This window comes from Telmatherina bonti (genome assembly GCF_933228915.1).
Source record: "Telmatherina bonti genome assembly, chromosome: 4".
NCBI classification, from domain to species: domain Eukaryota; kingdom Metazoa; phylum Chordata; class Actinopteri; order Atheriniformes; family Telmatherinidae; genus Telmatherina; species Telmatherina bonti.
In genome coordinates, this window is record NC_136622.1 from 32,132,964 (window position 1) to 32,150,547 (window position 17,584).

Here is a 17,584-nt window from a genome sequence, read left to right on the forward strand (position 1 = left end):
AAATTGTGAATGATACAGTGTGAAGAGACATTTGTAATATCTCTCAGCCAGTGGTACCAATAGCAATACACTGGACACTATGGTGTAATATCTGGCTTTTAATGTACATTTTGTTTCATGTCCAAACTGCTGGTGTTTTCCCTATGTGGGCCCCAAGTGGGCGTGGGCCCCTGGGCCTGTGCCCATAATGCCCATTGGATAATCCGGCCTTGGTGCTGCTGAAACTATAAGAAAAAGGTTCAATTGTGAAGTCAATCCATGTATGTTTTTGTATGACAAAAAATGAAACATTGAACACCTTTTCTTTTCTTGCTCAATCACAACTATGTTTTGGAAAGATGTTTACAGGTGGTTAAATACTGAGAGCAAGTGATGATACCCAACATAAACAGTTTTAAAATTGAAATGAAAAACTACACAACATCCCTGAAAGTATTAGTAGAGGAAAATCAGTCAATACTTGAGCTATACAAAACAATGTCGGAGTCTCTTGTCTTTTAAATTCAGATCCTATGCCTTTGAACATGGTTAAACATTTTATTTAAAATAACCCTTGAACAAAATTCTATTTTTTTATTCTGTTGTTTTAAGAATTTAAAAAAGATATAATAATGTCTTAAATACAAACAATGACTTTTTTGGGGGGTTTGTTTTCCTCAATTGAGTTCTTTTGTTAAGTGTTGAAATCATAGACATAATATTTACAGAGACGCCTCATTGAGCGCTGGCGAACCAGCGTCGCCGCCATATTGGATGGGTCTCCGCTTTCGAGTCTTGCTGCAGAATCAACGTAGTTTCCCCACATAAATGTTTTCCGTGGAACAACGCGTATATATTACACACAAACAAAACACTTTTCTACATAACTAGTTAATAAATAATGCTAACGCAGAGAGTAACCTACTAAATGCAAATGATAACTTTGACTCCTATGAGGCGTATATGGAAAAATATGACATTTATGCTTCACAGAGAGTTTTACATGGTAGCATATTAATGTTTTTACCGGCTTTAATTGTTTGTCTCTATTTGTTGTCTGTACGGTTGCAATAACCAGCGTAATATTAAAAGCAGATGGTGTGGTATCACGTTTCACGAGGTTGAATAATTATTCATTTGACCAGACAAAAAAGATAGACAAATCCAAATGCATAAATAAACAATCAAACAGTTTAGTATGGAATTAATTTATACATTTACTTATATTGTAGTTATCTTATGTCTTTGTTAAATGGCATATAAAAATATTTTAGCATAAAAGCACGTTGTTGTATTTTTAAAAAAAAAAATTACAATGATAATTATTATAACAATATATCTGTCATTTGTAACAAACTAAACTGAGAAAAATCAGGGGAAATTCGTGAAATTATTGTTGTGATTGGACCTAAACCTTACAAATAAATGCATTGAAGACCCATCCAAGATGGAGACGTCAGCTCGAAGACTGTGATACAATGCGGCGTCTATGTACATATGATGTCTATAGTTGAAATGTCATTCACTATGAACTGTAAGGCATATTGTGAGTTGAAATAAAGCATAAAATTAAATTGAATTAAATTAAATAATAATAATTTAAAAAAAATGAATAAAAAAAAGATGTATCCAGCACGCCCTCGCCAAACTATATCTGCTTCTGCTCTAGGAATGGTAAAGTGACTATTATTATATATATATATATATATATAAAAAAATAAAAAAATAATAATAACAGAGTTACATTTTGGATCTGTAGAGGACTTATAAAACACAGTTTGATACTAAAAAAAACAAAAAAAAAACAAACAACAACACATGAGCGTGTTGTCCTTTAAAAATACACTGCTGTTTTTTAGCCACTCAAGGACGACACGCACCGCGCGTAGGCGGAGCTGGCGGCATGTTTCCGCTGAGAGCAGGCCGAGACGGGAACCTGTTCAGCCGTACCGACAAATACAGCAGCCGAACAGTTGGCAGCTACTACAGAAAACTGTTTAACCACCATTTGTTTTAATCGATCTGTGGTTAACCGTGTCGGGGTGGGGAGAAGGAAGAGTGGCAGCTGGCCTGTAAGCGATGGAAGCCGAGTTTTTGGAATTGGATGAAAACGGGAGTTGGCACGCCATTTATCAGGTAGGAACTCTCCGTAGATCAAGGTGGAAAGAATAGAAAGCTAAGCTGTCTTTTTTTTTTTTTAAGTTAGAAAAAGACCATTCACAATGAGATGAAATTAACATATATATAATTGTTTTTTAAGACATACATCAGCTTTGAATTTGATTAATTTGATCCATGTTCTTGCTGCTCGGATCTATCCGATGATTCGTGTGTTTCTCCGGATTTCACGCCTGCAGCACGTCCCATCACAGAGCCGTTTCATCAGTCTGATACCATGTAGCCTTCTGAACACATACTTGCTGATTACTTTGACTTAAACATTTCCTCATTATCATTTTAGCTATTGTAATTAATTACTGACCAGTCGTTTACTATATCATAATTTTTCCATCTCAATCTGTTGGTTTCCTCATATAGGCTATTATGAATCGGCTTTCACTGTTTTGTTTTTTTTCTCTGTAAAGCGTCTTGAGATGGCATTGCCGTGATTTGACGCTATATAAATAAAGTTTAATAATAATAAAGAATTGAACTGAGTAATTTATTACCATCATTTACAGTTTTATAAAATATGGTCCCATCAGTGAAAGGAGACAGTTGTTTGATTGTATTTCTGCAGAATGCAGATTAGGAAGTGAGATCTCTTCCTCTCTTGAGTCTTTGCAATCACAACAACCACACAAACAACCTTTAACATGTTGCAAACATAAAGCATCACTTTCTTTACTTTTCTTGCAGGATATTCGCCAGCAGTCTTGTGAACTCCCTTGCAAGTTTTCCAAAAGACCCGAAAACAAGACTCGGAACCGTTATCGAGATGTCAGCCCATGTAAGTTACTCTTTGCAAGTAGTTTTAACCCTGAAAACTACATAAATTCATCACATTTCAGAGACCTTGCTTGCTGCTTCACTCACATGTGCGGTGGGTGTCTAACCTTAGTGTTTGTGCATTAACATAATCAAGTTAAAAGTAGCAGAAGTTGTTAAACCACAGACGATTGCATGCTTTCTATATCTTAGCATTTTATCAGCACAAAAAATGTAGTTATGTGCAGAAACACTGCTTTAAACTTTCATTTCTATATATTCCCATGTAGGAGTAATTGGAGACATTAAAACGCAGTATTGAAGGAATTGTTTTATTTAATAAAAGAGAAAAAAAAACAGTCCAACAGCTGAACCTTTCGGGGGTTTCCTCTTTTTCACACTGAATAGGCTATGCAAATTGGACAGCCCAAGTTGCAAATACTTACTGTTTTTCTTATTCACATATAACAAGATGTGAAAACAAGGAACCTGAAACTTGTTAATGCAATGCAGTTCACCACTTAGTGTTAAAGCCGAATCATGACGCCTTTAGCTTGTTCAGCCACTCTTTTTCTGTAGGCCTGCGAGTTGCATTTTTATTTTTTCATGTATTTTGAGGGAGTCACTGCACATTAAAACAAACACACACATCTGCTCATCCATTTTTAATGGTTAATGTTTCCAAACTTTTCATTTTTGGTGCTGTATGTTTTCACGTATCTTTTTTCCCCCCTTCCCACAGTTGATCACAGCAGAATATGCCTGCAGCTGGGTACGAACGACTACATTAACGCCAGTCTAATTACAGTAGAAGAGGCCCAAAGGAACTATATTCTCACTCAGGTAACTCGAACACACTCGAGAGACCTTCTGACAGAAACAGGTTTTTGGTTTTTTTTTGTAAGATTTAGAGCAATTTTTGTTTTTGTGCACAACCAGGATGGAAGTATGTGGTTAACAAAAACTTAGTTCCTGGGATGGAAATTTTCCAGTCAAATTCAAAGTTATTATGGAGAATGTGGAAACACTTTGTTTCAAACACTTGAACAATGTTGCATGTAGTAGATGGTTAAAAAAAAAGTAATTTTAATACATGATGACTACTAGAAATGTTTAGAAAATCTGGTTGGCATCTGGGGAGAGCATAGCTATTTCCATATTCCTATTTATAGCATATATAACTGGGTGTATTTGTGATATTGACGAGCAAGGGGGAAGGCCTCTTGCAGGCAAACAGGAAAGATTGTTGTCAAAACACACATTTACTGTAAACTTTCTGGAAGATTCCCTGTTGTAATCACACACAGACTCATTTTACCAATTTTGAGGAAACACAGCGAGGGAGTAAAATGGCGTTACAACCTCTACATTCTTCCAAGCAGCTCTTCTGGAGCATGTTTAGAAAGTTGCAGGGTTGCAGTGCATGAGTTAAAGCAGCTCTGGTTTGCATTTTCTGCATGTGGCTGAATGAGGAAGCCTGTTTTTTCATGGCTAGTTGACTGGGTCACAGCATTTCAGAGGTGGCAGGGCTTTCGGGTTGCTTCATTAACCATGAACTAGAGACACTGGTGGGGGTTGAGCTGGAGCCAGTCTTGATCCGTGGGATTTAAAGGATCTCCTGCCAGCGTCTTGGTGCCAGATACCACAAAGCACCCTCAGAGGTCTTGTAGTGGCCATGCTATTTTGTTTTTAGACAGGGGTGGTCGTGCATTTTGACTCTCTGAAGGGTTGCTGTTTGCTACAAACCATTTCTTATTAATAATATTGTATTTCTACCTTTAAACAAGCAGTACTGTAACATGACTTGTCATTGTTTAATGTGCATTTCCAGCCTCTTTTTATTTGTAAATATATCCTTCTCAGGACAATATTAGGACTACTATAAGATCACTGTTTTTAAACATAACAAAGTATGTTTGGAGCATCTCTTAAGAGATGTATTATTCTTATTATGTTTTTAATATGAAGAAAAAAAGCCTTTAAATAAATGGTAAATGGACTTGTACTTCTATAGCGCTTTTCTAGTCATGCAGACCACTCAAAGCGCTTTACACTACTTGTCACATTCACCCATTCGCACACACACTCATACCCCGATAGGCACATCGGGGGGCAGTTTGGGGTTCAGTGTCTTGCCCTAGGACACTTCGGCGTTTCAGGGGAATCGATCCCCCAACTTACCAGCTGAAGGACAACTGCTCTTCCTCCTGAGCTACAGCCGCCCCTCTCTGTTGAATGATAACTCTGTTGTCATTCCTTTGAAGGGACCCCTTCCAAGTACATGTGGCCATTTCTGGGAGATGGTGTGGGAGCAGAGGAGCCGTGGTGTAGTAATGCTGAACAGAGTCATAGAGAAAGGATCTGTAAGCACCGCTTCCCTTTCCTCTGAATGCAACACTGTGTCATCACGCTTTATTAATCTCACCGCCCTTTTCTTTTACATTTTGCGTTGTAATAACACAACCTTCCTTGGGTTTTAGGTTAAATGCGCCCAGTACTGGCCACAGAGGGAGGAGAAAGATGCCGTGTTTGAAGATACCAATTTCAAGCTTACCCTTGTTTCAGAGGACATCAAATCTTACTACACAGTCCGTCAGCTGGAGTTGGAAAACCTGTCTGTAAGTTGCTTTTTCTTTTTCTTTTTTTTTTTTTTTAAATATGTGATTTCTTCTTGTTTAATGAAACATTGAGATTACAGGATCTTGTTTTGAAGGGAGACCTGACGAAAACATGTGAAACAAGCAATAACAATAACTCAGATGGTTCCTTATTAATAGATAAGCACTCAGTCTTCCCTTTATTTATTTATTCATTCATTCAGTATGTATTTATTTCTTAGCTGGGTGCCATAAATGACTAAAGCTGCATGTCATGCACTTTTTTTTTTTACCTGTTTTTTTTTTTTTTTTTTTTTTTTTTTAAATTTAAATTAACATTTATTTCCATCTTAATTTAGAATTAATATTTTTTATTCAGCTTTGAGTTGCATTTTTATATATTTTGATGTTCTAATGTATTTTATCTAATTTTTTTTATCCTGTTTTAGGTTTATATATATATATATATATATATATATATATATATATATTTTAAACCTTAATTTTAGTTTATCCTCAGTAATAGTGCTATCTCAGTTCAGGTGGTGTGTGTGTGTGTGTGTGTATATAGGGGGGCTGTGAAAGCAGCATATCAAGATTATTATTTACTGATTTTTATTCTTTCTGCTGGGCTGCTTCGCTGTGAACCTACAAAATGAATCATCTCTACTAGTTTACTTTGTCATGAATACAGATCTGAGACATCAAATACGACGCCTTTCATTTCTCCTTTCTCCAGCAGGATCAACTTCTGATTCTCAGGTTTTTTTTTTTTTTAATTCTTTTCACAGTTGTTGCCTCTTTTATGACTCATGTATTTCTCACTTTTTTCTCCTTCCTACAGACTCAGGAGACACGTGAAATTTTACACTTTCACTACACCACCTGGCCTGACTTCGGGGTACCGGAGTCCCCGGCCTCCTTCCTTAACTTCCTCTTCAAGGTGCGAGAATCGGGTTGTCTGAGTTCAGACCAGGGACCGGTGGTGGTGCATTGCAGTGCTGGCATCGGACGCTCTGGGACCTTTTGTCTCGTGGACACCTGCCTTTTGCTGGTTCGTACGGAACACTGCTATCCATGATGAACGTTTCCTTCCTGTGATTTTTACTTTGCACAGGAAACGCAGGCCATTCTTGTGATAATATTGAAAGGTAAAACTCTCGAGGCAGTACGTACTGAATGTTTACACGGTCATACGCAGATGTCCCTTCGTAAGGACCCATCCTCTGTGCGTATTCGTGACGTGCTGCTGGAGATGCGACGCCATCGAATGGGCTTGATACAGACTGCAGATCAGCTTCGCTTCTCCTACCTGGCTGTCATCGAAGGTGCAAAGTACATCAAGGGAGACACAAGTCTGCAGGTATGTTCCTTCTCTGTTCCAGTTTTTTATCTTTCAGATTAAAACTTTACAGATAAAATTGGTTGCAAAACAAAAAGAACTTGCAAAACTGTTGATCCTTTTCATAAAAAGACCAATTTTCTCATAAGGAGTCATGGAAAGAGCTTTCAAATGAGGAAGATGACCCACCTGAGTTCACCCCTCCCCCTCCTCTTCCTCCTCCGAGAGACCCTCACAATGGCAGAGCTGAGCCCTCCTTTTTCCCTGATAATGTGGAGCTCATCCATCAGGTGGAGGTCTGCAGTCTCGGGTAATTATCCAAATCATGATTATTTAAATGCATTCGACATCATCAGGCTGCAGAACTGTTTGTAAAAGCGTTAACAACAGAAGTTTCAGGATTGTTTTGGAAAAATTGCTGGAAAATGCACAAATTCTGCAGCAGATGACCTGAAACACTGAGTCTGTCAGGTGTGAGCTTCGCTGCAGATATTCTGGTGTGTTTATATCAGGATAATCCGGCAGATCTGGTTTGATTAGGAAGAGACTTCCGAACATTTTTACACCTTCAATGGGTTTGCTTCCTCTGCACTGTACTCAAACGGACCAAACCGCCTCAAACATGTCGCGTGGGATTTGCCTGAAAGGGAGACTAAGAAGAAAATCTGGCTCATTGTTGACCAGTAATGAAACTGGCTTGTTTACTGCACGTAAACAATGGGGGGAAAGTAAATTTATTCAGTCTTGTGGCTTCAGGAGAGGTAGCGAGGTTTCTGTTGTACCTTACTTCCTGTCTTTGATCGGCTGGATGGGTCTTTGCTTTCTCACCGAGCCCGTTGGCTTCTCCATTTCTGGAGATGTCCGATACCTGAAGTGGTCATGTAGACAGCAAAGTCTGATATTATTTATCAGATAACTCTCATTTCTGGGATGGAAATGTTCGAGAACTGCTGAAGGCAAGGACAGTTTTTTTTTATGGCACCTTTCACGTACGAGACAATTCAACGTGCTTTACATAAAAGATTAAAAGCTTTACAGATGGTGCAGAGAAACATAAGAGACAATAAAAATAGCAAAAATCACACTAAACTAATAAATAAAAATAATTAGGAGCAAGATTAGTTAAGTTAGCGTGCAGATTTCATGCAGGCGCATGAGAAATAAAATCTTTTAACCTGGATGAAGTGTCTACATTCAGTAAGGGTTTAATCCCCCTGCAAGTTTGTTCCACTTGTTTACAGCGTGACGTGACGGCTAAATGCTGCGTCTCCATGTTTAGTCTGAACTCTGGCCTGGAGTCTGGCCTGGAGTCTGGCCTGGAGTCTGGCCTGGAGTCTGGCCTGGAGTCTGGCCTGGAGTCTGGCCTGGAGTCTGGCCTGGAGTCTGGCCTGAACTCTGGCCTGAACTCTGGCCTGAACTCTGGCCTGAACTCTGGCCTGAACTCTGGCCTGGAGTCTGGCCTGGAGTCTGGCCTGGAGTCTGGCCTGGAGTCTGGCCTGAACTCTGGCCTGAACTCTGGCCTGGAGTCTGGCCTGGAGTCTGGCCTGGAGTCTGGCCTGGAGTCTGGCCTGGAGTCTGATCTGGACTCTGGCCTGGAGTCTGATCTGGACTCTGGCCTGGAGTCTGGCCTGGAGTCTGGCCTGGAGTCTGGCCTGGAGTCTGGCCTGGAGTCTGATCTTGACTCTGGCCTGGACTCTGGCCTGGACTCTGGCCTGGAGTCTGGCCTGGACTCTGGCCTGGAGTCTGGCCTGGACTCTGGCCTGGACTCTGGCCTGGAGTCTGGCCTGGACTCTGGCCTGGACTCTGGCCTGGAGTCTGGCCTGGAGTCTGGCCTGGACTCTGGCCTGGACTCTGGCCTGGAGTCTGGCCTGGAGTCTGGCCTGGAGTCTGGCCTTGACTCTGGTCTGGACTCTGGTCTGGAGTCTCGCCTGGAGTCTCGCCTGGACTCTGGCCTGGACTGGTTGGCCTGAGTCTGTGGATCTCAGAGTTCTGCAGGTTAAATCCTCGGATCCTATCAGACGTATTCTGGGTCGGATCTCTGCGGTTTGTAAACCATCAGCAGGTTTTAGAATCTGTTCTGTGGATTTTATGAACTTTTCAGAAATGACTGTAGATCCGATTTTTAAAACGTTCGGATTAATCCCAGTTATCTGATTCTGGCGTCATGTAAACAACGTCACCGTCAACGCACCGGACCAGAGTTCATTTGCAAGCAGTCTCAGTCTGCGTTACCTTCTGTGGTCTCCACCAGGGTCCAAATGCCGGACAATCCGTGGAAACGGACCAAACGGTGCCAGCATCAGAGTTAACCACATGCTTCTGTGGTTCATTTAAGACCTGCAGTTCTTACTCGCCTGTACTCACACTAGCAGTTCCTGCCTGGTCCTCCTGTAAGACTGAACGCCTTCAGGCATCCTCACTGCAGACACGGTTATGTAAACCTTCAGTTGTTCTCACTTTCACCACAGCACGAGTCTGAACTGGACTAAGCCTCATTGATAGATAACTGAAAGTAGCTGCAGCTAAGTTCAGTATGGGATCCATTCTAAGGAAGTTTTGTTAAACTGCGTCTGAGCGGATTGAACAACAAACTAAATGACTGTGTTCCAGCAGGCTGTGATCGTGTGTCTCTGCTGGTTACAGAAGAGAGACTGAACTACAACCATTCCTCTCATGCTCTGTGAAGCATAACAAACCGCTCCAGCGAGCTTTACTCTTCTTTACTCTGACATCATTTTCTCTTTCAGGTCCTCACAGGACACAGAGCTGCGAAAGAGGAACATAGCTGCTCATCAGCCTCCGCCTGACAGGGCTGATCAGTTGGATGGGAACGTGGGAATCCAGGATCTTACCTCTGAAGCTCTGAACAAATCCCAGCAGCAGCAGCAGGAAGAGGTGGAGGAGCTGGAGCTGCCTGAGGCAGCAGAGCAGCCAAAGGAAAGCGCTCCTGTGCCGGGGACCTGGTCCCCCCTACTAACCAACGTGTGCCTGTGCACCGCGCTGGCTCTCAGTGCTTACGTCTGTTATCGAGCCTGTTTCCACTGATGTTTATCCTTCCTCTTCCTTTTCTTTTATTTCCTGTTTCTCCACTGACGTTGCAAAGTGGACTTGGCGGGCCAGTCAGCCTGCTTTTGACTCTGTAGGTGAGTGGATTGTTCATTATTCAGCAGATTCAGGTTCATCCGTTATGATTTAATGAATGCAGTGCGAGCGGTGGTCGGTCGCCCCTCATCACCCACCCAAACTTTCCTTCCGTATGCCATTTTTGATGCTCAGGGCCTCAGTTTTCCAGGTGCCACTTCCCAAACGTGTGTGCTGACTTCAACAGAGACTAAACATAGAACGCACATTGGTCTGTAAAGGAGGAGAGTTCTGCATCAGCCCCGCTGGTCCGTGAACCAGGATGAACGTTCTCTCTGCCCGTTTTAGATGTTGATCCTGTATTATTTACCAAAATGACATCTGAATGTGTTTTTTTTCCTTTTTCTTCATTTGTATCCTTGTCTTGTGTCCATCAGAATTTCCCTTTTTTTTTATTTTTTTTTTTTATTAAGAAATCATGAATACTGATTTTTCTTTCTTTTCTTTTTTGACCAGCTGGTCTGTAAACATGCTGTTTTAAGGGAGAAACTATGTTCTTTCGTCATAAGGTGGATCTTCAACCCAGTAATAAGGGGAGGTGTGTGAAACTGGGAGGGAAGCAACTTTGTGCCCACTAAATGCATTCAGGTGTGGGGACTGGATAGTCATCGGTCCCCACTGGCGCCTTGTGTTTGGCAGGTTGAGCATATGATGGTATGTGTGTTTTAGCATATCTGTACATTTGCTTATCTACTTGTACGTGAGTTGAAACTGCTCAGTGAGGAAATATTAATGCAACATTTACAATAAGTCACAGATGTGAGATGCAGAGCGGGTGGCTCGGCGGTGACACGTGAAACGAAGCGGTGCAGGGATGCGGTGACACGTCTCCGCCAGTCAGTTGCCGTTCTCAAATCAATATTTGTGAAAGGTCAGAACAGCCGACTTTAACTCCCGCCCTCAGTCGCAGCAGATAAATTGTCTTAACCTAACTGGAAGGCGGCTGATACCTGCTATAACGCATGTGAAAGGTGTTCAGTTTGCGCAGTCATGAACCCGACTGCCAGGAAAATGACCCGAGACAAAGTAGCTTACACCAAACTCTTTGCCAGCAATAAAAAAAAACAAAAAAACAAAAAACGGTGTGTCACCCTTTATGAGACTGAGCAGGGATTTTGATCAAACCAAAAAAAAAAGAAAAAAAATTCAACACCAGCACAGGGATGGAAACAATACACTGTATTAATTCTCCATTAAATCATGGTATGGCCCTGAGCTGGTAGTTTTGTTTTGTATGACTGTTTTTTCTGTTTGTTTGTTTTTTAGCATGCTGCAGTTGTGAATCAGCAGAGAGATTAGTTGAGCTGCTACCACTCGTTTACCTTTGGGATATGGCGAAGTTCATGACTTTGTCTGACAGCTGTACCTTTTCTTTAGAATGTATGAATGTCCCCTCCGGGGACACAACCCTTATTGAATTTATTGAATTTATAAAATATATATATATATATATATATATATATATATATATATATATTTTTTTTTTTTTTTTTTTTTCAAATCAGGTTTAAGTGTGCTGAGTTGTTTTTCTGCTCTGGTAACATGAAAACTCAACACGTGCAGCGAATGCACCAAGTTTTCCTGGTTTTTCTATACTTCTGCTGAGCTTGAAAAAATGTTTTCTTTTATTTTAAATTTGTTTTCCTTTTGAAATAAAGAAAAAAATTCTGTTCTGGTTTATAGAACAGAGTTGAGTATTTAATTCTTCTTTTAACCCTCTAAGTTCCTGGTCTGCCACCTGGCAGAGGTAAACTTGAAATGACTATGATGAATTTCTTTGAATAATAGTGGAAATTAGCCTGCCTGAGCCACGTCAACCTGTTGGTTTTTGCGTATGTTAAATCCAAACTAAACTACTGTTTCAAATTTTGCCCATTTCACTTTCATGTTATTATAAACTTAAATCATTTATTTGCTACAAAACACTTATTCTAATTAATTTTATACAAAACTAGAAAAATACAGAAAAGCATTTTTTCCTGGCCTTTTTCTTAATGTGAATATTAAAGGGTAAATAAAAAGGTCATATTGTATTTTTATCTCACCAGATCGGCCAGAAGTCAGACCTTTCTATCTTAGACGAGATGAGATAATCAGATTAATCAAATTAATCAAACTGGTGGTTTTCTGCAACTTGCAACAATTCAGTGTGTCTGGATGTTTGATTTTATTACAGATATTAACATGAAGGGCTTCATTAATAAATCCTGCTTACTATAAGCTGATCTCGGGAAGCTCATGTGTAACTACTGTATGTATAATCTAAATCAGAAAGCTACTTTTTCAGGCGAGATCGCAGCTACTTTCGAGAACACCGAAGCCTGGAAGCAAGCTTTACCAGTGAACTAAAAGGTGGGGATGGCAAACAAACCCACACAGGCAGGTTGGTGTGTCAAACTGGTTTGTGAATACTCTCTAAGGCTAGATTTTGCCATGCGATAAGCACATTTCCACATCACAGAAGGGTTATTATGCATGAGTGCCACCTCCTGCAACGCAGCTTTCCAACTGAAGTAAGAGTCGAGGCACTTTACATTTACTTTTGGGGGCTAATTGAGCAAGAATGTGTGAGATGAGACGAGTTCAGGCTGGTTCTAGGATAGTTTTATGGGTTTCTAAGAATTCCCAATCTGGGGTGTAATGTTGGGAAAATACCACAAGGAGGCGCTGTGTGGCTTCAAGTGAACATTAAGCTTCTGCATTCTGTAGCAGCCCACTCTTTCCTGTTTTCTCTATTCTATCTGGCTTTACACATCAGGTTTTTTTTTTTTTAATGTTTATTGGGAAGCAGTTCAACAATATTAGCTTTATTACTTTAACATGCACTACTTTCAGATTTAAAGCTTATAACGATGCTGCATTCTACAGATGTCTTTTTGTTCTAATCTACATGGCTGGAAATGCCCCTTGCTCTCTAAATCTGGACTTTAAGTTCCAATATTTATTCTGGCTTCTCTTAAAACAGCCAATACTGAGCAACACTTTTTTTTCTTACAAAGTTTGTATAAACAAACACATGTAGGTTTGATTTCCAAACTACTGGGTTAATGCTCGTTTAAAAGACTTTACATTGTGGATCATTGAACTCTAAAAGAAGGATGAACATGTCTGGAGACACATGTGTTGCTTCAAAAAACAAAACACACACAAAAAAAAAAAAACACCACCACACGGGTGTAGTGCAGATGATTTGGCAAGAGTCTTGGCTAGAACTTCCTGTTTGGGAAATAAGAAGGAGGCACTGGTACGTGCTGTACAAGAATGTAGCTCAAGCCAAGTGAGTAATAGCACTCCCAACTAACGTTGTGCTGACGTCAAGCCTAGAAGCAAGACAGAACATGCTTCTGAAAACTACAATCAAGGTGTGACCAGCAACCGGAAGTCACTTCAAAGCCGCAGTTGTTTCTACTGAAACTCCTCAAGTGACGAAGATGTCCTGATTCATGTGGCTTGTGGTTCAAAAGAAGCGCCCATATTTTCTAAATATGAGAATGTAAAGATGGTAAAAGTGAAATTTTTTGAAGGTTTGAATCTATGTATGTCATCTAGCAGGCCTACACATGTGAATGTATGTGACATTTTCGAAAACACAAACATGGCTTGGAGAAATTTCTCTGCATGCACTTTGAGTTAGTCTCCACCGGCTCCCGACTCCGGCTGTACGTACAAATGCTGAGTCCACATTCAGTCGGGACATCTGCCCTGCCCTGCTTGTGTCCTCAGTTTAGTTATTAACCTGGAACTTCCCAGTTGCTGGCCCAGTGTGTGAGGGGGTGGGCCCATCGTTGCCTGTAAGCCTGCTAGTAGCCTGTAGATGATTTTCACTGGAAGGCCTTCAGGGATCAGGAAATTCCTGAATACGAGGAGAGTCAGGTCTTTCCAAGTGTGACTCTGCAGAGTCTGAGTCAACTCGCTGCAGTGCTGTACAATGGAAACTCAACAAACTGAAGCCTGTTGGCATGTCGTCAGCTGCACCGTGTCTCTTCATGCCTTTTCATTTCAACACTGTAAAAAATCAGCGGATGAGCTCAACTGTCGGTATCAACCTGTGATAAAAAGTAATCAACACCTTTACTCAGATTGTAAAGGTTTTTTTCAGCTGTTTCAGAGGCAAATCTGACTGCAAGTTGTTCTTCTATTCCCAACCAGCTTTTCCTTCATGTTTAATGTGCAGTTCTATTCCCTCTAAGACTAACCCAGTGATCCCTGGCTTGTTGGGTTTATCGCTTCCTGATAAGAAGCGACTGATAAGAAGCTCTCCCAGTCCAAGAGACTCATCGTTGTGCAGAGGAATGTGCTCGCCGCGAAGAGCGAAAAATGTTGCATGCATGAATCACCACGGTGAATAAAGTTTGACCACCTGAGCCACATAAAACTACCAAACATGTAACCCAGACAGGAACAATCTGATGATCTTTCAGACCTTTTTTCTGCAAAACAAGCAGCTGGATTTATTTCTTTTCTGTAACACAAATAGAAAATCACCGTGTTGTTGCTGTCATTGAGCTCCAGCCTCCTTGTCAGGGGCTGATGTCTTTGGTTATGTTTGTTGAGACATTCACTCTTGAGGACTTCCTGTTCCTGCACCCGCCACCTTCCCCCTGGTTGCTTGCTGTTAAAAACCAACCGTCACACAAACACATAGCTGCAGCGTACGCCGTCGCCTGTCAAAAGCTACGTTCATGCATGTAGGTCAGGATGTAAATACTCAGAGGTTGGAGACGGTGTTTCCCCCTTTCACAGCAGTCGCATCCTGGCTGCACACCGCATGGACCGACGATGCTGACGTCGACATATGGTCCCCATGTAAACAAAGCTGGCCTCCCTGCTTAACCGCAGATATCAACATTATGTTCTTTTGCCGTGTTGATGACGTTTTGGTCAAGTTTTCAAAAGACTCAGGTCTGCTAATCATTGCTTATGATGGGATGATTAAGAGCTTGATTTATTGATGTGGTGCAAAATCAGAGAAGTGTGTTTGATCTAACCAGAGGTAGTAATTAGGTGAAGGGTAAAGCTCACTGAACGTGAGGATGGTCACATTTTTTAACTTGTGGGGGTGTGAATATCTTCACGGATGCCACCCGCATCAACACACCCTGCTTCCTGTTGAGTAATCTGTACATGTCAAAGCCTCCACATCACTACCATCATTCCAAGCTGCCGTCTGTGATGTTATGAGCGTACAGCTGAAATTTTACTGTATGTTCTTTCTGCTACAGTAAATCACATTCAAATCTGTGTCATCTTAAAAATATTCTCCCACAGGCTCTTGCATACAGTCACAAAATTAGATGGAAACAATGTTCCCACAGTCTCAATCCTGGTTTTATTTCATAACCGTGCCCATATTAATCTACATAGAGTCATTGCCAGCTGCATATTTTGGCCCCCAATAAATGAAAGATGCTCATAAATCCTTTATGAGGTTAACATAACTTATGACAATCATCCTGATGCTTGACAGTTTTCTTGACATTATTGGGCAGCACGAGGTAAATTTTCACTTCCATAATATTCATAATATTTTATGGCCTCGCAGTCAACATAAAACAGGATGTTGGTTCTACTGCACATTAAATCGCAAGTATGGTAATCTAGGAAAGTTTTGGAGCTGAGCTTTGAGGAACGGTGTAGTGAGTTAAACTTTCAATCTTGATAAATCTTTGGCACCTCAAAGGACTTGGAGGAAGTCTTCTTTTTTCATGTAATGAGGGTTATATTCTAGGAAAAAGGCCTTCGGAGGAGCTGGCTTCGGTCAACCCGTTCTATAATAAAAACTATCCTAATAATGTTTTCTCTCTAAGCAAACAGTTTTTACAAAGTGTTAATGTGCTTTCATGCTTTAAGGCTCCATTACAGCTTGGAAACAGCTTTGCTTTTTACTCAGCCACATTATCAGACAGCTACAGTTTTACATTAAACATGGAGAAATACATTTTACATACAAGTTGATCTTCCAGCAAACGTTCATAATAAACTTTAATCTATTAATCATCAATTTAAGCTTTACATTTGACCTATTTCTAGCAGATTTCCTAGAGAGCAGTCATATTTTGGGGAGAAGCTGGGGGTTGATGGCCTTCCTCATGGGCCTACTGTGGTTCACCTCACGTTGCCAGTTAGAATTTATTCTCTACAAACTATTTGTTAACTTCCTATTTATTATATTCCAAGTTTGTCTTTCCCTAGGTGCTCCTGCTGATTGTTTGCTTTGCATTCTTGCATCTGATTATGGTTGTTTTCTCTTACGTGCCTTTCCAGAGCTGAGGTGTATGAAGTAGAAGTAGAAATAGAAATAAAGTAGAAGTCCTGCCATGTTTTTGGATGTACCGATGCATTTAGAACAGGTCTTTCATGTACCTTGCAGTGGAGCAAATTAATTTCACCTGCTTTAGTTACTGGTTGGAACAGCTGCCAGACAGGACTTCTACTTTCTACTTTCTACTTCAACTTTATACACCTCTGTTTCAGGGGAAGCAGCTGATTGTCTGGCGTCTTTGTTTCACTTGTTGCTGTTGCTCTCACTCTGTTCTATGTTTCTTCTCTTTTGCCTTAGTCTCAGTCTTCCTGTGTCAGATCCAGCATAAATTTGTACATTAACGCCACCATAACCAAGCAAGGTGAGCATTACAAAACACATTTGTTTGGTACAACGCAGCAGCCAGACATTTATTCCGCTTGCGGTGGTGCTGCACAGAACAAGCTGAAATATAAATAAATGTTGATAATGATGAAAACAAAAAAGGAGAGAGATCAGATTTAAACTACACTGCAAAACATTTTTGGTTAGAAATAAATTCAATCATCTGACAGACACAAACTAACACTGTTTAACCACTGACTCTCTGACTCTCACTGAAACTCTGCCTGAATCTGCTCTGCCACTTGGTTTGGATGTGTGATACTCAAAGTAAAGGTTTATTATTATTATTATTATTATTATTATTATTATTATTATCATTATTATTATTATTATTATTGTGATCTTATTAAATTTATTTCTATTTTGACTATTATCAATCATTATCTCACCAACTTGTTAACCCCTTAACACCTGGTGTCTCAAATTTGCATCAAAATTCTTCTAGTCTTTCTTTTTTTTAAATTTTTGATTAAATTTATATCTAGTTAATCAGTTTATTAATTTATTTATTCAGTCTTATTAATGCATTGTTTCTATTTATTTATTAATAATTTAATTATTGTTCTTAATTTATGCCATATTAAATTGTACTTTGTTGTTTCAATCTTTTTTTGTTTTTCCATGATTTCTCCATGTATTTATTTTATTATAAATATTCTAATATTAATATGAAGGGATTAAAAACCCCTGATTCTTAGTGTTATTGCTCCGAGAAAAAAATGCAAACACAAAATTGCCATTTATGTCTCTTGTTGTAAACCTTGAAGGGTTTTAAAGATAAACGTTCATCTTAATATTGTCAAATTATAACAGAAAGTGGCTGAAAATGTAAACTCGTAATTTTTAATACAATCTGAAGATTACGGGGAGGGGTGGGGGTGGGTTGTCATTCTTTAAGGATTATTTTATTTTTAACCTGAAGAGGAATTTATTTTCTAACAGTGATTAAAT

The 17,584-nt window shown here is 40.0% G+C and overlaps 1 protein-coding gene across 1 annotated transcript; it reads left to right on the forward strand.

The window, feature by feature from the left end:
• The first annotated feature begins 1,914 nt into the window (after positions 1–1,914).
• ptpn1 (protein tyrosine phosphatase non-receptor type 1) lies at positions 1,915–11,292 on the forward strand. Its single transcript, XM_079239930.1, has 9 exons — positions 1,915–2,115; positions 2,839–2,929; positions 3,650–3,750; positions 5,172–5,270; positions 5,388–5,525; positions 6,349–6,558; positions 6,706–6,867; positions 6,996–7,156; positions 9,594–11,292. The coding sequence occupies exons 1-9, from the start codon at positions 2,059–2,061 to the stop codon at positions 9,889–9,891; spliced, it is 1,317 nt and encodes a 438-aa protein (XP_079096056.1). The 5' UTR covers positions 1,915–2,058; the 3' UTR covers positions 9,892–11,292.
• The last annotated feature ends 6,292 nt before the right edge of the window (positions 11,293–17,584 follow it).